Source organism: Notothenia coriiceps, unplaced genomic scaffold (assembly GCF_000735185.1).
Source record: "Notothenia coriiceps isolate Sejong01 unplaced genomic scaffold, NC01 NC01_scaffold00019799, whole genome shotgun sequence".
Classification (NCBI taxonomy): Eukaryota; Metazoa; Chordata; class Actinopteri; order Perciformes; family Nototheniidae; genus Notothenia; species Notothenia coriiceps.
The window spans coordinates 796,219-818,500 of record NW_011352500.1 but is presented as its reverse complement, the minus strand read 5'-3'; the positions used below and the strand labels follow the sequence as shown (position 1 = coordinate 818,500).

General features: G+C 40.8%; 1 protein-coding gene across 3 annotated transcripts in view; it reads right to left on the bottom strand.

Moving 5' to 3' along the window:
• Positions 1 to 18,947, bottom strand: part of pcsk5b (proprotein convertase subtilisin/kexin type 5b) — a 73,892-nt gene extending 54,945 nt beyond the window's left edge. For 2 of the 3 annotated variants that reach the window (XM_010779108.1, XM_010779109.1), the window contains exons 1-5: positions 18,305 to 18,947; positions 13,557 to 13,661; positions 4,970 to 5,122; positions 3,721 to 3,864; positions 2,641 to 2,717 (exon numbers count right to left, since the gene is read on the bottom strand). In XM_010779108.1, the coding sequence (XP_010777410.1) occupies positions 2,641 to 2,717; positions 3,721 to 3,864; positions 4,970 to 5,122; positions 13,557 to 13,661; positions 18,305 to 18,484 (659 nt within the window). In that variant the 5' untranslated portion in view covers positions 18,485 to 18,947. Of the gene's footprint in view, positions 1 to 2,640; positions 2,718 to 3,720; positions 3,880 to 4,969; positions 5,123 to 13,556; positions 13,662 to 18,304 lie in introns of all 3 variants that reach the window. The other variant, XM_010779107.1, reaches the window with a different exon arrangement.
• Positions 18,948 to 22,282: the final 3,335 nt, after the last annotated feature.

The window sequence follows — 22,282 nt, the reverse complement described above, 5'->3', positions numbered from 1 at the left end:
CTGTCCTCACTTATCTAAGATGTATGCTGCACTATCCGTGTTTGGAACATTCTTAAACAATGGTCATTTCTTTCTACTACCATTCAATTAAATATTCTATAATGTATGAATGTTATATCTCACTCTTTACTTTTCTCCACCCACAATCTGCTCCAGCATTTAATAATCCCCTACACTCGTTCAATACAAAACAAAGGTGATTCAAAGGTTTTGAGAACTTTAATTTAACCTATCATGAAATTAGTGGATGTTGTTCAACCTTTTAGAATAGAAAAAGGGGGAAACTGTCAGTGTCCAAAAGGTAACAGCATCAGGCCAATCAAGTACAAGATAATTTGTCAATATGTGAATTCAAAAGATAGGAAGATTAACATTTGCCCGAGCCAGGCTAGCTGTTTCCCTTTGTGAATGCTAAGCTAAACAGCTGGTTGCATTTATTTCATTTTTAAGAGACAGACAGCCTATAAGGGTCATATCCATATTCTGATCTACTGCCGATTGGAAAGTGAACGTGTATTTTTCTAAAATTAACAATAATTCTGTCAACAACACCTTGACAACCTGTGTTCAAGTAATTCGACTTTAACGGGATTTTGGCATTCCTCATTGCACAGTATATCTCAGTACCCATTCTACGTGTTCAACTGAAACTACTCAACAATGAAATGCAGATGTAGTTTAAACTCATATCCAGAAAAGATATTAGATGTGTCAGCCTTTGTGTTTATGTGGAAACCTTATCATCTGTTGAGTATAAATTTAGAGAAAAGTGAACACAGATCAAACGGTGTGGGTTAAAGAAGGCTTTAATATATTAAACGGCTGCACATCCGTGATAGGCCCCTTTGTCACAGTTAATGAGCCAAACTGCTGGCTTCCTCTTTCAAAACGCTCCAGTAGTCTTTACTCACATCACTTCACTCCACTAATCCATAAAATTGTCTGTCTGGCTGCCTTTCCAGTCTTTGTGTTTGCCTGCATTTTCCATTTTATACACATCTGTGTCACTCAGGGAGCTCTCTCTTTTCAACCCGAGTCTTATAATGTTTGTGCAATCGATAAAAGTCAAGCGGAACAATACACAAGAGTAATTATTCAACTGAAACACATACTTTTTACCCTTTCTGAAGGTTTCAAAGGACACAGCCACTTAAAACTCACATTCAACTCTCTGTAGTACACACATTTATTGAGAAATGTGTGTTTTGCCTTTAACTTAAACTCTAGCAATTACAAATATCATATTTGTTGGTTGTTTGTGATTCAGGCTTTCAATCATTTCAAGTTTATTCCAATTCAGATATATTCTTTAGAGTTTTGCAGTGTGTGCCTGATGGTTTGTTTTATAGTTTTATTATCTATTTAGGGAGTAATATTTGCTTTGTGTTGTGTTTTATGAAAGTTAGCAGAAGGTCATAGTGAAATATCTACTTGCAGCTTTGTTCATTTGGACACACACGCACGCACACACACACACACACACAAAGTGATTAATGTGCAGCAGATCTGCGAGTTCAGAAAATGTTTAAAACTTTCAGGAAGCTAAGTGACGAACCATCTACTCAGACATAACAGGATTTTCCGCCAATTGTTTTGTCATACTATCCTTTTAAATCCGTGGTGGGCTGGATAGATTTTCTGTGGACAATATTTAAAAGTCAGTTTACGCAAAGGACTGGCTTAGCAATAGATGCTGGTGCATCCAAATGTATTACTTCTTAGTTGCTGCTCACATTTAAGGTCGACTGACATTATGATAAAGTCAGCATTGTATAATTTGTTTTGATAACCAAAACATAGTTAAAACTAGTTAACAAAGTTAGCGTTATTCCTCAAGAGTGTGTTATTTTAAGAGTGTGTTTCTTGCCTTTCCAGCATAATAACCACTTATAATTTGCCGACCTCAACACACCATTCTTTCAAATCTATTCCATCAGACTCTCTCAGTACTTTAATGCTATGACTAAACAACATTACTTCCAGCGTTTATATCCTACAAAACCCCTCGAAAAAGAATAGTAATACGACAAGATTTCTGTCCACACGTTTAACATAATAGTCCAGTATGAATTCAGCCTAAAAAAAGGAAACCAGATCATTAAGCTGCATCTGTAGGCCTCATGTCTCTTTAAGACAATGCATTACCAGCAGGGACTGAGCCGCTGCCAAGGCATTTGGGTTGCTGCAGCCAAGCGCATACACACGCTTGCACACACACAGACGCTCTCACACACACACACCAAAAATCACTCACTAAGCCAAAACTGGCACAAGACAAGTGCTTAGACAAGCGAGCCTCTCTGTTTCCCCTCTCTTCTCACACACACACACACACTCTTGCTTACACATATGCACAACAATTCTTCAAGAGAGAAAAACCACAACCCACCCACAATTGTCACAAATAAATTCTCTAATGTAACTCATTGCACCCACAACAAGGTCAGGCTCAGCAAACACAAACATATTGAGGCAAAGCAATTCTGGTAAAAATCAATAAGAAAAACACCAGACGGACATTTGGCTCAACGTAACCCCGCAACACTGACGCCACATCCTTATTTTCACCTGAATCATATTGTAAGAATTAGAATGAAATGTCTCCTTTTCAAACGATTTAATAAAGATTGTTATTCTTACTTGTTCTCATTGGTCGCGTCATATCGAGGCATGGGGTCCATATCGTTGCCGTTGACATCAAAGCTGGCTTGAGGGTCCTGGAGGAGACATGGAGGTCAGAGCAAGTAAATCAAACATAAAAATGACAGTTGCAATAATGAAAAGGGGAGAAAAAATATTCAATATAAATTCATTAGAAAGGTAGGTTCAACACTACCTGTGTGTGTGTGTGTGCGTGCGTGCGTGTGTGCGTGCGTGCGTGCGTGTGTTTAAGTAATAGATCATTAGAACACAAACAAGCTTCTCTAACCCAATCAAATAGTTCACTTTAGCATTACTCAACGGTTTTGTAAATCGAATGCAATCAGAGCAAACTCCATCTGCTGCTTCGCTCCCCCCTCGGCATAAACAAATCCAGGCATTAGGAGTAGCTAATAACAGCAGAGCAGGCGCTGTCACACAGGGGGTGAATCATTTTATCTGCACAGTGGATTGATGGCCTTACCTACCGCCACAGGCTAAAAAAGTTCCTCTAACTATCCAGCCTTGGCCTGACGTAGACATACCTCTGCATGCACATAAAAGTAAGGCAACCACAAACAAATAAACATGTCAGCATTCCTGAACACCCACAGGTTCCGGGAAGCCTTCCTTGGAAGGGTGATCCATGATGCATGATTATCTGATCCATAGTACAGTATCGAAATGTAGTTTACATTTTGAGACTTGGGTATCTTTTAACATTCCAAGGGGAATAACCAATTAATATGTATGAAATCAAATGAATGTGTTCAATTACTATAATAACAATAGTACTTTATTTTAAAAAGATAATCATTGTTGATATTATATTTATAATCAGACAACTGAAATGCTGTTACTGATGGGACGTTAATCCTCAATAAAGGCAAACTCGTAGCCAAAACACACAAATACAGATTACATATAGCCTACATTTGATAACTATAAACTTCACACCCAGACATATAGATGAAAAGGTTTTTGTTTTTTTTACATTTTCAGTGACCACTAAGGAATCAACATGTACACACATACACGCACATGCAATGCCGCCATACACGTGCATACATACACACTCACGTAGTTCTGAAAGAGGTCTGGGTGGTTCCTCTCGATGCCGTCATCCAGTATGGTCACCACCACGTTTTTACCCGTGTAGCCCCTCTTCCAAGCCCCCATGATGTTCATATCCGACTGACAGTTATGGACGTTGTCGTTACAGTGCTGCAGTGAGGGGGGCAGGAGGTGAAAAAAGAGAAGGTGACAAATAAGAGGAGTGGGAAAACCAAACAGATGCAGAGCCTTAAATATGAAAAGGCTCAAATAATGACATTTTCAACTTTACTTCAAAAATGGTATGTGAGCCATACCTTTTTTTACATAGAGGCACGGACACATATAAACCAGTCCAAACAAGTAAACTCTCAAAGTGTTTGAAAAAGTGAAATCTCAGACAACTTAGGAAAACAACTCTTACTCAGCTGTTTCAGTCACAACACTTTTTCTTGCCGTTATTGTGCAATTCAATATCCTCCACTTCACATTTGTTTTAAAAGCACTGCATGTGCTACCAGCTGTCGTTTGTTTACATGCCAAATAAACATTTAGATACCTTAAATACATTTTAAAGTATGTTAACTTAAGAATTAAACTTAAATTTGATTCGAAAGTCCAAGATATTTTTGCACATTTGTACGCAACTGGACTTTTTTTATATATAAATTGGATCAAAATCCCGGTTCAGAGAGTCTTTTCTACAACTAAAACATGTTTTAAACCTGGTCAAAGTATTAGCTGTTATCTTCACAAAGTTAACAATTGACAGAGCAGAGTGCACTCCACCACAAACACACAAATGTGTATCTTAAAGAGCAATGTTCTAATGGGTGTATGCAAACACTCGTGATAAGCAGGCCAATCTCTGCAATGAGAATCTGAATGTACTGTGTGAGTGTGTGTGCTTCTGTGTGTTCACGCTTGAACAGGAAATGATTTGAAAAAGCAGAACGCTGTGGACTGAATGTCTCACCCTGACCCTACATTTTCTGTTTTCAAATTAAGTCAAAAAATGTCATCACTATGGCTCTTCTAGCCTTTCATTCAGGGAAACAGACACGCAAATCCCTCAGCTTCACTGACCCTGCAGTAATCAGGATCATGCCATGACCTCGGCTGACCTTTGACCCACAAACCCGATAAATATGGGGAGCAGACAAAGACAGCATAAAGGACCCTAAATGATGTTGCGCAGCATTTGCCTCGGACTGCGATATGCGTGTTTTGGTGCTTCAAACATGCAAACTGCGTTAGGAGTATACAGCGTACTCACTATGTACCACATACTGCTCCACTTGGCGTCATTATAGAATATGTTGTTCTGGGCCGGGCTGCTGTGGGCGGGGCTTGTCAGGGAAAGGGGCGGGACGAGTTGGTAATCCCTCTTGATCCTCCTCTTCACCACCTGCTGCTGTATCCACTCCACCTGAAAACACACACAAACGGAGTAAGCATCGAGCAATACCACAAATACTGGATGACCAGTACAATCAGGCAACAGGTGGAATGTCATCAAAGTTCATTTGAAATGGTGTGTAAATGATTCAACATTTACACTCAGGAAAATACACAGTTGTGAAAAACCTGGGATCTTTTTAATGAATGAGTGCTGCGTCTCCCACAGCAAAGGGAACATCCTGGTTATTTTTGGCATATCTATATGGCGAATATACTGAGGCGCCTGACCAGCACAGGCAAAACATAAAAAAAGCAGCAGAGGAGAATTACATTCCTGCTATGGTTGAGCCATGAATCCAGATGAAATTTTACTTGCAGCAGCAAAAAAAGCGGAATAAAAAAAAGCAGTCTTTCACTTAAAGGTGAGGTGATTTTCATTTTTAAGAAACATTTTTTAAAAGTGTGACAATGCTCTGCTGTAAAGTGATTTCAGCCATATGACTCATTTTTGAATAACTTGCAACAAAGATGAGTAAATTATGACTTATCTGAGATAAACTATAGAACAAAAAGTAAACCGAAATCCTGCGTTCAAGAAGTATGACCTTTTATTCTCTCTAGTTTTAGCCTACAAGGGTGTTTTAGTGGACTCAATGTTTCCTCTCCATCAGTACTTTTCTTCCCATCTGCAAAATAGACAGACTAATACACACACATATGCACCAAAGACATAAATGTCTCTCAGGTAACATCAATCTCTCAAATGTTATGGGCTCGCTCCAAGGCACAAGGCATTCCTTGGCAGGAATCTCGTTTCACTTTCAGACGGAATTTTCCGATTTCAAAATCAGCATTATTGGATCTGAACAAGAGGACTGGTCACCTCTTTTTAAAACCTGACATCTTGTGTTTAGTCTACATTAAGTCCTGCAGACTTAACCTGTCTAAAGAGACACCATGAGAAGTGTTCCTGTAGCAGCAACAATGAAAACACACAACCTAAAATATCAGCAGGCATAAAACTGAGAGCTGTATGAAAGCATCTTGATATGTTAATGTAGATAAATAAATTATTTCTTAAAACAAAAACCTGGTTGAGTGACAGCTTACATAGACTTCAGTAGGATCCTTTCAACAGACTTCGGGAAAACAACTAGTTCAGACGGCTACTTTTTATTTATACGGTAAATAATGTGCACTCCTGCTGAAGCGATGAACATCTACTGACAAACACACTCTGCCTATAACAGATTAATCAATAGAGTACATTTCACACAGAAAAAGTGTTTTGATGCTCCGTTTGCTGGATCCAGGAGTCTGAGGCTTTGGTGAACAATGTCCCACTACAAAGAGAGAGCCTTTCTCCACATCAATACAACTCTAGCAGACAGTGAGGAGAGAAAAGCTGACATAATGACTGCAGAGTGATTATCTGCTCTCATGCACTGAAATAATCTGCCAGGCTCTCCGGAGACTTGGAGAGGAAGGCAACAAGACAAGATAAGACGAGAGACGTAGAGGTGATAAAGAGCTGAAGAGAACGAGACCCTGGAGAGTCAATAAAAAAAAAGACAGAGCCAGAGGAGGAGGAAGGAAGAGAAAACAAATAGCAAGTGAGACCGAAAGACAGCAAGTGGAGGGAGGATGATTGACTTTAGAAATTGATTTAATAACTCAAGTATATCGCTTTTTATAGATCGTAAAGGAGGGAGAACAGAAAATGAGTAGGTAAATGACACCCAAGAGTGGAGACCTTGCTTATACGAGGGCAAGATATGGGAGGAAAAGAAACGACAGACCAGGGAAGAGAATGAGTACAAAGCGCAGTGAGACGTTTTCTTTCAGCATTGTGCTCGTACGTCTGCTGAGGTCTCAGTTCATTTCGCGCCAAGTTCTGTCAGGAACATCAGCTTCAAAATGAGCGTTTACACACGCCATTAGCCCCAAAAACAACACTGTCATCAGGAAATGTGTATGTGTGGATCTGTGCTGAAGCTCTGGTGTATCGTTAACATTTGCATACATTAGCATCGCATCAACCTCAATCTTTGATCAGCACTGTAACTCTTAACTGCTCTCGTCTGTTCCTTGGTAATTCAATAAAAGGTCTGACAAATAATGCATCGCTGCCATCTGTGCTCTAAGCCATACATTATTTTGCAGACCGACCCTTAACATATGGCGGGGAAAAAATTAATTGCTAAAGTAAGGTCTCAATCGGTTTGTAGTTAACCTCAGATATGTCCGATTTGTGTTGAAGTTGCCTGATGAAAAAAGCAAAGCAAATTAACCTGAATGTTTCTTGTTGTACCGAGTTTCTATGTTTATGGTTTAATGCACTTATTGTGTGTCACTTTGGATAAAAGCGCCAGCTAAATTGAATGTGACAAGTTCCTGCATTTGGGTTCTGGAAAGTATCCACAAGTGTCCTTCAGCAAGACACTGAAACACTTAAACCTCTGTCAGGTGCTGCTCTGCAGAAAATAATGTATTTGATCCTCCCTGAAGAGGTGCTAAATAAAGCATTTAGGATCAGTGAAGTACCAGGCTTTATTTTTGCTATATACGGTACATTTACCTTGGTGCTACAAGACCTTCTAATGCGTTGTTTTAACAGCAGGAGCAGAAACACTCAAGTGTTCATCAACCTTGTGCTGTTTAGTCCAAATAATATTGGTTTGCTTTCCAAATCTTTTCGTGTTACTTTCTAATAAAAGGTTTACTACAAAATGTGTCTTTTCAGGTATTTCATGCGATTACTTTCAAAAGTTAAAAAAAGAGAACACATTTTTTTTAAACGAGCCCCTATCTTACTAGATACAAAACTGGGAACAAACATAGGTTGCTTTCTTCACATGAATATATTTAAAAAAACACACTCACATTCATCCTCTATTTGCAGGACGACCTGAGGTGAATAAATGGTATTCAACTGTAAAGCAATCAAGGGCTACTCTAAAGCAATCAAGGGCTATTCTAAAGCAATCAAGGGCTATGCCATTTTTTGTTTTCGCTGCAAGAACACCACTCAATGGTAACAGCCTGCGGTTATTGGCCTCAATTGTGTCACGTTTGCCAATCCCTATCCAAACAAAGACAATATTGCTCTCCATTATGCCTCTAAAACGTGCCCATGTATCACTGCCTTTGTTGGGAGGGAGGCGTGTGGCGCAGTGGACTAGTGCGTTGGTGTTCGGATCAAGGTTCAAAAAACCCTACTGCAGTCAGCATGTCGTTGTGTCCCTGGGCAAGACACTTCACCCCAAATTGGCCACAGTATTCAGTATGTAAGTCGCTTTGGATAAAAGTAACATGTAATGTAATGTTTCGTTGCCAATTTGCGGGTAGGCTTTGGGGCATGAAGATATGATCCACTCAATATTTGTAACTCCAGCTTGGTGGAGCAGATGAATGATGTGCGATCACCTGTACCGTCACCCTGCTTTTTTCATTCCTCCCTCTCCTATCTCACTCTTTACTTTTCTCATCTCATCTCGATCCCATCCTTTCCATCTCTTATTGGGGCATTTCAGGTCTTCTCCGCAGATGCCAATTTGTTCTCTTAGATTGCCTGTCCTTCTCTCTTTTTCCCATTCCAAACCCCTTCCTCCCTCCTCTCTCTCTCTCTCTCTCTCTCTCTCATTCCCTCTCTGTGTAAGAGTTAGCAGGTGGCTCTTGCTGGCTGGGTCAGTAACCAGGGGAAACTGGGGAAGAGTTCACTTCAAAAGAACAAATGGGAACAAATTGATCCACTTTCACTGCTGTTTTTGAGACGCTGTTTGAGTTGCAGGCAAATGAACAGAAATGTGGGAGTTTAAAAAGAGGTCAAAAGGCTTGTGTAGCAGAACACCCACAACAACCCTTGGACCGACATGAGAAGCCGGTCTTTCTGCTCTCTTAAGTGCAATTTAGGGCCTCAGCCCAACTTTTCACAGACGGATTGAGCCCTGTGGTGCTGTGCTGGCCAGCTGTAGGTGCTCCTCTCAGGGCATCCACTGCTTAATGGTTCATCTGGTAAACAAATTAAAGGCAAAAACTGTATTTGGCAGATTGTCCCAGAAGCATCCTGGTTTTATGGATGCATGTATCTGGGACTGTGTGGAGGCTCATGTTACCTAAGCATATGCAAGTGAAGTTACCGCCAAGGTACACACGCTCCACGATGCTGTGAGTCTTCCAAACATGATCATAAATATAAGAAAATATCTAAATGCCGTAATGGGTAACTATTGAGCAGACTTACAACTGTTCAATCAGTTGAGCTCATCCAAATGTAATAATATAGTTTTCTTTGTGGCATGACTTCTAGAAGCCTGCAACTCAGATATTATAAAAGACTGAAATTACATTTTGGCGTCAAAGCAATTCTGCATTTCAGTACATCCCACCAAGGATTCAGCTGCGGACCACACCTGGCTCTCAGATTTCCAGCAGATTTCTGGATAAATGACTTTGAGTAAACAAGAGTCTCGCTAAGTGAAACCGTATGGAAACACCACGCTCCTGCCGCGGACAGACAGCCGGCATTCAGCACTTGTTCCTCTCTACTAATCTTTGCACAGACTTCAAAAGCCATTATATAAGGAGGAACAATCCCTGTAGTACTCTAATTGGTGTTTACAATAAACTCAACATGGCTAGAAATGGATTTTAAACAAAGCAGGCCGAGTCTACTTGAACTCATTTCACACCAAAAACTAATAACAGTGCAGAGCTACAAGAAAAAAATCTGGCTGTGCACATTTTCTTGGAACTCCCAGTATGAATGAGTCATGTGCGCACGTCAGCAGAGCCGTGCAAGGTGCAAGCCGAGTGCTGGTGAACAAACGAAGAGAAGGTCTCCTTATACAGATTTGTATATGCCTGTTTAATGCCTCTGCAGATGCATTTCACCTCTTTGTCTCTCATATTGATTTACAGATGGTGATTCACAAAAGGGGAAACCTACATTTCAAACATTGAGTATAACTGGCATTTTAGTTGAATTACAACGACACTACAATAACTTAAGAGAACAAAAAGTTGTTTTATAAAAGAGTGTTATTGAAATGGGAATTGTGGTAATTTAGAAATGTCCTTATTTTGAGATTACAAGTTAGTTTGGGTCTTCTCTGTCTTCCAGAAATGCTCATAACAATCCCATAATAGTCTTCCCATTGATCTTCAATGACATCCACTTAAACACAGACAGTGGCAGAACTTCAGTGTTAGTATTATTAGATCTCAGTGCTGCGTTTGACACTGTTGACCACAACATATTACTAGACCAACTAGAAAACTGGGTGGGACTTTCGGAAACAGTTCTACATTGGTTTGAATCCTACTTAAAGGACAGAAACAACTTTGTTTCTATAGGTAACTACACATCTGAGTTGACAAATATGACATGTGGGGTACCTCAAGGCTCCATCTTGGGGCCTCTTCTCTTTAACATCTACATGCTACCACTGGCTCAGATAATGAAGAACAACTAAATAAGTTACCATAGCTATGCAGATGACACACAAATGTACGTAACAATTTCACCAGGAGACTATGCTCCAATTGAACAAATCAATGACTGGATGTGTCAGAACTTTCTCCAATTAAACAAAGATAAAACTGAGGTAATGGTTTTTGGAGCCAAGGCAGAACATAAAAAAGTTAGCGCTGAGCTTCAGTCTGCAATGTTCAAAACAACAGATAAAGCCAGAAATCTAGAAGTAGTCATGGACTCTGACCTGAGTTTCAACAGTCACATTAAAACAATACAATACTAAATCAGCATACTATCACCTAAAGAACATATCTAGGATTAAAAGACTAATGTCACAGCAGGATTTGGAAAAACTTGTCCATGCTTTTATCTTCAGTAGACTCGACTACTGCAATGATGTCTTCACAGGTCTCACTAAAAAATCTATTAGAAAGCTGCAGCTGATTCAGAACGCTGCTGCTCGAGTCCTCACTAACACTAAGAAAGTGGATCACATCACTCCTGTTCTGAAGTCTTTACACTGGCTTCCTGTGTGTCAAAGAATAGATTTCAAAATACTGCTGCTGGTTTATAAAGCACTGAATGGTTTAGGCCCAAAATACATTTCTGACCTCCTGCTAAATTATGAACCATCCAGATCTCTCAGGTCTTCAGGGACTGGTCAGCTTTCTGTCCCCAGAGTCAGAACTAAACATGGTAAAGCAGCGTTCAGTTATTATGCTCCAAATATCTGGAACAAACTCCCAGAAACCTGCAGGTCCGCTGCAACTCTGACTACTTTTAAATCCAGGCTGAAGACTTTTCTTTTTGTCGCTGCTTTTAATTGAACTATTCATGTCTTAGACTGCACTGTAACTTTTATCCATGTATTTTTTCTTTTAATGTTTATTTTATTAACTTTTCTTTTTAATGACTGATTTTAAATGCCATTTTCTTAATGTCTTTCATTTTTTGTAAAGCACTTTGAATTGCCTTGTGTTGAAAAGTGCTATATAAATAAACTTGCCTTGCCTTAAAATCTAAATGTTATATTTGAAAACAGAATAAAATGGAGCAGCTTTCCAACTCAAGACACACTCTCTCCAGGTCAACGGCCTTCACAGAGTCATACAGCAGTGTGAACAACTAAGAAGCCTTTGAACTGAGAGGTAAGTGACACTGCAGTTAAGGCAGATGCCATAAAGCAGTACTCTCTGCTGTACTGCATCACCATGGTAACATGCGTGCCAATAACTACTGTGGATGGCAGGGTGCGCCTTTCATGGCACCGCTACACCCATCTGACTCACTTGCACACAAACACACACGCTGTCATTATTACAAAACCTGATTGCAAAACATCATTAGCACAATGCCAGACTACGCTGGTGCCAAACAAGACCTCATGTTGATCCCAAACACACACACAGGTCGCAGATTACGCTGAAAGTAGAACCAGTGAGCGCGAAAACACTGACAGCTCCATTCCTCTCCACACTGCCTTTCCCTTATTCAGTTTCTCTAATTCATCTTTCCCCTCTTTCCTTCTCTACTCAGCTCCTCTCCTGTTGTTGAAGCTCCTTCTTCTCTCCGCTAACCTCTCTTCTCTGATCTACACCTTTAAAATCTCCATCTTTCGGCCAGCTGGCGTCAGGACACAAACCGCCCTCCACTGTGGCACAGTGTCAGGCCCGAGAGAGCAAGAGGACCAAAGGCGGAGGGAGGGAGACAAGTGTGCTGAAACAAGTGATAAAAGGAGATAGGAGAGGAAGAAAAGAAGAGGAACGTGATGACAGGTAAGGACAGCAGGTGGACAAAACAAGCTGAGTGGACCAAAAAGTAGAGAAAGGAAGAGTTAAAAAGAAACAAGGAGATAGCAGAAAACAAGTTAGGTTGATAACAAAAGGTGACAGCCATTGTGTTATCTTTTCTTTATGTTTCACTCACTATGTCTGTTCCTATTTAATCCTCTCTTCTTATAGCCACACTGATACGTCATTATTATTCCTCAGCGGTCAGCATGCATCCATGTGCATCACAGAAGCAAACAAACTTGCATGCTCGTGATTCGACTGCCCTTAACACTCTCACAAAGTCATTGCTGATTAATTAAATCCCTGAATTTCCAAAAAGTCAATATTTCTAAGGAGAGTTTCACCTTATTTTCTCAGGATCATGTGCCGGCCCGGCCTGCTTGGTTTCACTTCATAAAACAGGCCAAAATCCACTTTTAACATCAACAATACTCTATTAGAGTGAGGCTTTCACATGTTTAGAATCAAACTGTATTGTCATATAATTTAAATGACTAGCACACACCAATCTCTTAATCATCAGTAAAGGAAAATGGCTAAACAATAACAACAATGTACTGCTTTGAACTGGCAAATTGTTCTATGTATTTTAATTAAGTTCAGAGTGGTGTAAAGTTCAGGCTTCATTAATAATGCAGCGAGGGTTGGGCAGTGATGAGAGGAGCACTGACAGGACAAAAGGAAGGGTTTAGCTGAGGTCAAACTCACACAAAACTAAATATTGTTCAGATGACTAGGATGCCTTGCAAACATGGTTTTTAGACTTAATAAGGCAAATCCAAAACAACGTGAAGTAGAAAACATACGAGATTTGTTTTTCTCCTTTACTCACACAGAATTAATTAACCTGGGACTGCTAATCGATAAGTCACTAAGACAAATAAATGTCATTTATCGTGATAATTGACCTTTATTGATTAATCGTTAAAGCTGGTATTGGAACCTCGAGTTAAAGAAACTATCTCCAGTTATAAACTTGAAGATCTCCGTTTTTTTTTGTTTTTTTTTCCCAGGACACAGACACCCAGTTTATAATACTGCAAATGAAAGGGCTTTAATCAGGGCAATTTACTATTAAATAACTCCATTTCCAGATGGAATAGGACAGATATTTAAATATAAATCTTTGAGATATAAAGTATTTGGATTCTCAAGTTCAACCCATCATTCACAAAACAATACATCAGGCTTACCTTGGGCTCCATGGAGATGAAACTATGGCGACCGCGGCTGGACAATGTCGACCTCTTGATGGTCCGGCTATGGAAGAAGTGATAGTGGTCTTTGAGATCCCCGATCTGCAAAACACATGTATACATTATTTATTGTTATCTATTATTTATTTAGAAACTTATTTATGAATTCCATAACCCTTTCTACCTCACATAACTCATTATTGTAACCAACAAAATGTAATCATCAACCGTGTCCTCTATTTATTCTTCTAGAGTCGTTTTGCATTTTGAAACAGATAGACACGTGCTGTAAACACATTGTACAAACACAAGACAGAAATTATGAATAGAGTAAAGTCCTGTTGTGAGTGACTGAGTACTTTAAAGAATAAATGTGTAATTTGAGGTCCTTCTCTCAAAGTAGTAGAGTAGGTTATAGTTTTAATATCCATGTTTGTCAAATGTGTTGATGTAGGGCAGCCTTGATTGTTGATCATTTTAAAATCGGTTTTCTAATCTTAAAATGCCTAGGTTGATCGGTGCTCAGCGATTTTGTGGTTCCACTCAAAGCTTGAGTTTTTTTAAAACAACATGAAATGTGAGGTGACCTTGCATGAATCCTTGTTTTATAGAAAACAGCTTTTTCCTATTTGGGGGATCAACATATCGAATTCCTTTCCTAGAAAACTCAAAAGTGTATCCTGACTGAGATCCTTTTTATAAAAAGGACCAGTGAAGTAATAATAAGTGATATGATGCTTCTTCTTTTATGCAGCTTTGGTTTGTCTTAAATTAACCGTATTTCTCGTTTAGTTCTTTGTGTTTCAATGTTGTTGAGATTGTGTTTTGTTTAGTTGCCTGTTTATTTGTTGTTGTATCTAAAAAAAAATAAAAAACCATCTCGGCATAGGCATTGCAATTCCTTGGCTATGTCAGTCGTCGATTTTACATACCTGCCCTACAAACAAACATTAAAGGGCTATACAAAAAGTTGTGTTGAGGTCTTAAAAACTATTAGAGAAGAAGACGTGGACTAAAAGGTGAGACAGAAAGGGCAGCCAAGTCAAACAAAAACACACAATGAGACACACAAAGACAGAATGAGACAGACTGACAAGTGTACACACAGACTTTGAGTGACAGAGGGATGAGGAGAACGTCAAGCTGCTGGACAGTGGTGATTACTTTTAATAATTGATAAAGACCATACAATCCAAACTGTCATGGCTGCCAAGGGTCCTGTGGCGCGTCACTGATCCACAGCTGAGCTCCACCGCTACACAACCCATTAGATCAGCTTTCAGCTCAAAGCTCATGCACATACACACATTCTACAGCTTCAAGACAGATGAAATGAGAAACAAGAAAGTGCCAATTGGCCCTTCTGGATCACCTTCCAGCAAACACCAAACATTAGCTAAACATGCGGAACACGTTAGATGTCTTTGGTTATCAGAGTTAAAAGCATTCTGCATAAATGCTGAAAAAATGTGCTGCCATAATAGGCGGCTACCACTTTGGATACTTCTCATAGTGTAAACAGGTCCAAACATATCATGCTTCCAATGCCTATTTAATCTACCCAACATCTGCACTCCCATTAGCAGGCCACCCCTCACTCTAGGAGTGTCTGTAGGGAAAAGCTCTACACACAGAATTAAAAAAACCCTAAAGGCAGGTTTTAAACTTCACTGCACTGCTCTTTTTAAAGCCATCTACAATGTGTGTTTTTAGAAGAATCACCTAATAGAGTGACATGCACATCCTAATCATAGCTTCAACACCACTTGTAATACATCTCCCTCCCGCGCTTAAATGTTTGTTAACTTCCACTTTTTGTGTCTGAGGACACCTTTGCGGCATCTCGAGGGGTTCATCCTCCTATTGAGTTTCGAAAATAGAATAAATAACAAACGGCAGAGGTGATGAACTCAACTGAAGTCAATGAATCGGAACTTCTGCATCATCTTTGGTTACCAGGAATTATGACGTAACAAATGTGTGAAGCCAAACTACTGGCAGTTCATTGATTCATGATGTATTGCACCACAGGCGTTTTTTATTTTATGTATTACCATTTCAATCTTACTTGACACATGACTTAAAGTAATACCACTTTTGCCGGGACTGATTCAGGGTGTGTAATACTTGGATTAGACTTCAAAGATATAGGTGTAGGCTTGACATGAATAAGTGAGAATAAGATCGCCGTTTGCAGCCACAGACGTGAGGGTAAGTGCAAAAAACATCTGGTGTGCCTACAAAAGTGTAATTTGGAATTACAAAATAAATGTTAACTTTGTCCTACATGGTGTGACATCAAGGTTGACGCTGATACAATCCAGTCCCCATATGGATAGATGGAGACAAATTGACACGGAGATTTCATGTATTCTGTTAAGGCTTGTTGTCACACTGCAATATAATCTACTGGCCCATCATAAGAATTCAAATGGATCAGGCTAGACACCGATTGTTTTTGTTAATCATCAACACTGGATTATCAGCTTGGTTCAAATGATCAGCATGAGTGATACATTTCTTATTAACAACAACATCCCAGGCCTGATCCCTTTAAGAACCGACAGATCAACCAATAACCACAAAACGCCTTATCGATGCAATGACCCCTTCCTGGGTACAGATCATAGGTCTACCTCTCAATGGATCCAACTCCTCTCTTCAGTTTGAACAGATATCCACATCAAGGATCTTGTCTTGTGATTAGACTCATTTTGGGCCACTGTCTTAGTCTGGGAAGGGGGCTCCATGGTTAAGAGGATTACCCAGAATTCCCCAACGAGATGCTCTCTCACTCCATGCCAACTCTTTTCATCCTTCCGTCCATCTATCGTCCCTTCTTCTTCTCCCTCCTCCATCTCCTTGTGTGTGGTTATCTTTGTCTGTTTTTCTCTTTACACCCCTGTCAAGAAGAGTATATTGTCCCAATGTCACATGTTTTCCTTACCCATCCCCCTGTTTTGCTTTCCTTTACATGGGATAACCCCATTAGATTTATCAGTAATATACCTAAACAGAGTATTCCAAACGGTCCAATGATTATGAATAGTCAAAGCAAGTTTAGTTGAAATAACTTTTACTGTGTGCCTTCGCAATATACAGTAATTTCCAACTGCAAAGAAATGCAATATGTGTTCCCACTTGATAAGTTAAAATCAATGTTCAATATTTATTAGTGCTGCACTATGAGGGAGGGGGTTGATGATGGGGATGTCAAAGTTCACATTAGGAAACTAGAGTGTGCTGTTATCGCTCCCATGGGAGCGGCTTTCAGCTGACCCCAAAACCAGGAAGTGAAGTAAAACTCTTGTCTATGAGGTGTCAAAGTCCAATGAACACTCCATATTGAGATGGAAATTAGGGCGAATGGTGGGGGTTGGGGGCGACAGTGCACTCCACAGGGGAATTCCTATGGGGGCTGGTATGGAAAGGGGGGGAAGACTCCACACATTAGTTCCCGTCAAAGAGAGGGGATAAACGAGGCCATTAAGGCCTGCTCTCTGGGGAGTATAGTGGGTGGGCGGGCTGGATAAGGCGAAGAGGAAAGGGGTGAGGGGGGGGGTTCAATAGCTGTTGACTAGGCTACCCCACAACAACCTGTCAGAATGCCCCCCTCTGTTCCACGCCGTCTTCGCGTCGGCAAGTGCAGGCATGAACTACCCACGTATTTTGGTCACGATACTCTGAAGTATGTGTGGGGTCCATGCTTGTGTGGTGCATTTCTTTTTCATTACAAAGGGACACCGGGTTCTTCTTTAAACTTTGCCAAAACAAAGTGACCATTAAAACCCATCCTCCTGGACCTGTGCAGTCCCTGTTGGATAATAAAATGACATATAAATCGCAGTGTTTCCCTCCCGTACTTATGTACCTTTTTTACAGCTCGGGTTGGAATTCATGTTAGATTTAACCTCCATTTGGCCTTGAAGGTCAGATCTGAATTTTAAGGTGTTACACTGTTGATGCACATGTGCTTGGTGGTTTACTACTACCAATAGATGACAAGCTTATTTTCAATGTGTTCAGCTAGTGGTGGATTATAATTAATTAAGAAACACAGAAGAAAAACAACTAAACTGTCATTTATGTTGGTGTATTCGAGTGTTTACAAATTATCCTAATTGAAGGCAAAGCTCAACAGTTATGATTACTAGCAGCCGACCCAGTGGGCTCACATGGATACGTTTTAATACTCATAGGATCATCTCTTCTGTAATGTAAAATATTGGCACGTTCTTAAATGAAATAGTTAATGTTTCCAAATAAATCAGGAGTTTTTTTGTTATCAAACAGTCCTGGAAAGTATGGGAAACTACCGTTTTAGTGTAACAAATAACCACGATGAGGCTCAGTTTGACTGTGGTTCTTTTAAATGTCAATTCCCAGACCACAAGCCAAACAGCAGTCTCACTTGTTTGTCGAAAGGACCAAGCACATGAGACTGCTGTGGCTGAGAGCTCCCTGTGGCTGAACATGATCCGCAGAAACAGTGAAGAGGCACCTGTTGTGCCATCCTGCCCTTCTTTACTTGTTCCCTGCAGGTTCTCTCTCCTTGTCTCGGGGACACACAGCTACAGAAAGACCAGGCTGAGTTAGAGAAGGTCTGTGGCTCAGGTTTGGACTTCAGACCACTGACTTCGTATTGTTTGTTTACTGCTAAAGTAATAACAACATTAGTCAAAAACAAGAAACGACACATCCCTACAAATAAGAGGCAACTTTTGATAGAGCATTAGACGACTTACCTGTCCCATGTTCCTATAGCCGTATTTATCCGCTATCCTCTCGGCGACATCGGGTCCACCGGCTATCCTGACCGCCCAGTGGTTGGTGTAAATCCGAGCATTGCACGGCGGACACGCAAAGCTGAGACTGAGCGCCAGGATGCACAGCAAGCTTCTTCTACAAGCGGCGTTTTGGACCATCTTCCCCCCACTTTAACCCGACTCTTGTCCTCCTCCTCCTCCTCAGCCGACCAGGCGAACAACCAAACTTCTCTTCTCGCCGAGCAAGACTCTCATGAAAACACAACTATCCGGTGCAAATACGTTTGAAGAGAGAGGAAGAGAGAGAGAGAGAGGGGGGGAGCAACGGAGCCCCAAGGAGGAAAAATCTACCTTATCCTCAAACCTCTGCTTTCCACATGGGAGAGTTGGAAGTTTGGGTTTCGTGTGCCCTCTGTTCCTCTCGCTGTCTTTTTTTTTCCACGGCGGAGGAGGGAGAAGTGGACGTGTCTGCGCGCCGTGCGTCTTTGCGCGTGAGTTCGTGTACGTCTGTGCGCGCGCGGAGCTCCTCAAAGCTGATTTCTCTTCTCCACGAACAACTCGGATGTTGGTCGTTCAGCTCATCGGGCTTTCATGTGGCGAAATGGCTACAGCGCCTCCCCACAAATAACTAGCTGACACTCCGGAGAGTAGAAACAACTGAAGCCGCGGGGTTTCCCTGCCGAGCTCCGCTGGGTCTTAAAGACACTCCGCCGCCAGCCAGACACAGACAGGGGGGTCAAACTGGGGGCCAGGGAGCCACTTGGGGACCAGCTTCCAGGGCTTTCTCCAGGAGGGCCTATTGTTAAAATTAAGAATAATTTACTGGAAATGGTCGAAAAGTAAATAACAATTGATTATTTGTATTGATTGTCTTAATTGAAATGACAAAAGAAACATATTATATTTGGCAGTGCTCATGTCAATGCTGTTACTTCCATATCAAGAATGCATTACATCACAACTGCTACAATATGGTTCTTTTTGTGGTGCATTCCTACATAGTAACCATAACCCTGACCCTGTTGCCCTGACCTTGCACTGACCCTATAACCCAGGTCATAAATTCCAATAACTCCGATAGAAATTAAAAAAGTACAAGTAGCAACAGGCATTTGACATGTTTATTTTTTGTAAAAACCGGTGACTTTTTTTTAAAGCATTACTTTAAAGACTTTTTATTAGCAGCTTGCAGTAGCAAGGTGGTGTTCTAATTATTTCTGTGGGTGACTTAAATATTAGTATGTTTGCTAGTGAAACAAGCTTTCTCCTCTGAAAGTTTACTTTAAAATGTCCCTCTGTTAACAAGTGGATGCATAACGTTTGGACATAGCTTCCCCGTCCCACACCTTTAAATCTGCTGTTGAAAGCAAGCCTTGTTGGTCTCCTGGGAAATATTGACATAGTCATAGCAATGCTAGGTAAACCATGACCTCCACCTCAGTCATCATCCAATGGGAAACAGCCACAGAAAAATATATATCTTAAAAAGAACATGATATCACTCTTTTTCTCCCTTAAAACAACCAGCCATTTTTCAACTTTATCATTTTCTTGTTGTGAATGTCAGTTATTTATGGCTGACCGTTTGAATAGCTTGCAATGTATCTTGCAGCAGAGTGGGTGAACAAGATTGAGTCAGCTAAATCGCTGGTCATGAGCTGATGTTCGATGTGTTTACCTGTCATCCTGTAAACAACCACAGGGATATTATTTTTTGTCTGGGTTACATGACCACCACTGCCATGCGCTAGCCAACTTTATTGCATATTCCCCCTGAATCAGTGAAGCTCTAGACGTCATGCCCCACATCGCAGCACAGGTCACAGCTGACTAAACGCTGTCATTATGGAATGTGCCCGGTATTATCCGTGTTGAGCCTTTCATTCAAGGCCTTTGTTGATTGATGGGTTTTTGTTTTGCAGCAGTTTCCCGGGGATGTCTCTGTGCACAGCGAAAAGTCTGTTCTTCATGGGACACAAGTGAAAATCAGCATAATTGCACTAATTGCAGCCAATTTCTCACTGAATGGACCCCGCTGTCACATCTCACAACACAGGGGGACAAGAACATCTCATGGTCCCCCAGATGGAGATGAAAGAGAATAAGAAAAAAAAAACACTCAGTGATCATTCTCCATTCAGGCAGATGGGGGGGCTTGAAATTTTAAGAAAATAAAGGGAGGAGACGAAACACAGAAGAAATTAATTTGAGTGTCTAAATCAAGTACCCAGGTCACGAGGCCACCTTGAGAACCAGGGCCCCCAATTTCCATTCAGGTCCGAAGTGTCGCGATATCCTGTGTGACAGACTCACTGCTCCCCGGGTTTCTCCAGGGAGTGAACCGAGTGAACCCCAACAAAACGTCTTTGTCAACATGTGAGAGCGGATCGGTCATGAGTGTCAACAAACAGTCTGAGGGGCATTCCTGTGTGCATTCCTGCGCCTCTTCAATGAAAAAACTTGGTGCATTGCGTGTTTAGGCCCAACACAACTTTAAAAAAAACTTCACACAACCCCCAGGATACAACACAATGGAAGGCTCCAATTGGGAACAGCAGCCAAGAAGCTTTATTCACCAAGGACACAGCTAATTTGTTCATTCAGTAGCAAGCCCAACATCTTAAGGGGAGAACCTCCCACGTGATTTTCTCATCCAGGGGCGTTATCAAACGTGTGCCCATCTTGCATTCAAGGGCATCTTGCGATTACCCATCAACCACTGCTTCTCCATACCTCTTTAATGTCCCTGCATTTAGGGGTAAGCCTTTGCTTCACGATTATTGCTTTGATTGTTTATGTTTTTACACTTTTTCTATTTTTTTATAAATCTGAATTCATTCTTTATAGCCTGTATTTCTTTCAGGGGTTTTTTCATTCGTTTCACCAAGTCTGCATCTTGATTTCACTCTTTTTTCATTCATGTACGTTTCTGTTCCTTCAGTTATGGCCTCGGGCTAGTTGCTCTCTATGACCCCCCTTATCTGTATCTCTCCCTGGGTGGGCTTCCTGAGAGTAAAGGTTGACCTTTCAACTTCACTTTGACCTTTGACCTTGTAGCTGTAGGCTCCTGCACTTAGGCCACAATAGCACCTGCCACTCACTCACTTTCCATCCTCTTTGCTCTGCATCTCCCTCCAATCACCACCATTCCGTTCTTCTTCTCTTCGCCCTCTCCTTTGTCAGACACATACCAGTGTGAGACAGGCTTTTCTGTGGTAACACACTTACTATACATTCTGTAGAGAGATGGAAGAAGGGGGAGACAGAGAGAGATAGAGCGGTATGGCAATGCAAGTCAAGGTTTGGTCTCCTGCATCCACAAGGAATATAATTTCTTATCTTCAATGGACTCATTCAGTATGGTAATGTGTATCAATTCAACAGTTTGAAAAAAGTCAAATAATGTAAGAAGAGTTTATCAGGTTTCATTATCTCAAGTGCAGGCATTGTCACACAGATGTCAACACATAAGATCAAATGTTTTACATGCCTTCCTTTAATTTGCGTATTATTGGCAATGCACTTTTTACTATGATGTATTCCATTCCATTATGTTACTTGTTAGACGCTTTTATCCAAAGCAACTTACATAATTAATACTGTGGACAATCTCCACAGGAGCAATTTGGGGTGAAGTGTCTTGCCCAGGGACACAACAAGATGCTGACTGCAGTGGGGATTGAACCTGTGCTCCCCTGATCCGAACACCAATGCACTAATCCACTGCGCCACAGCCTCCCATCTTCTTGTGTACTGAATGTGACTGTGCATTTACTCAGCACAGAGGTCAATGTTATGCACTCTAAATCACCTTTTAAATGAAATTACTTATTTTCTTTGTAGGCCTACCTGGGAGCTGTGTCCCACCTGGTCTGGTTTCCTGTTTAAAAAAAAAAGACTGCTGTGTATGGTATGGAACCGGCATTTTGCTTCATGATACATAGCTATATATTGTCA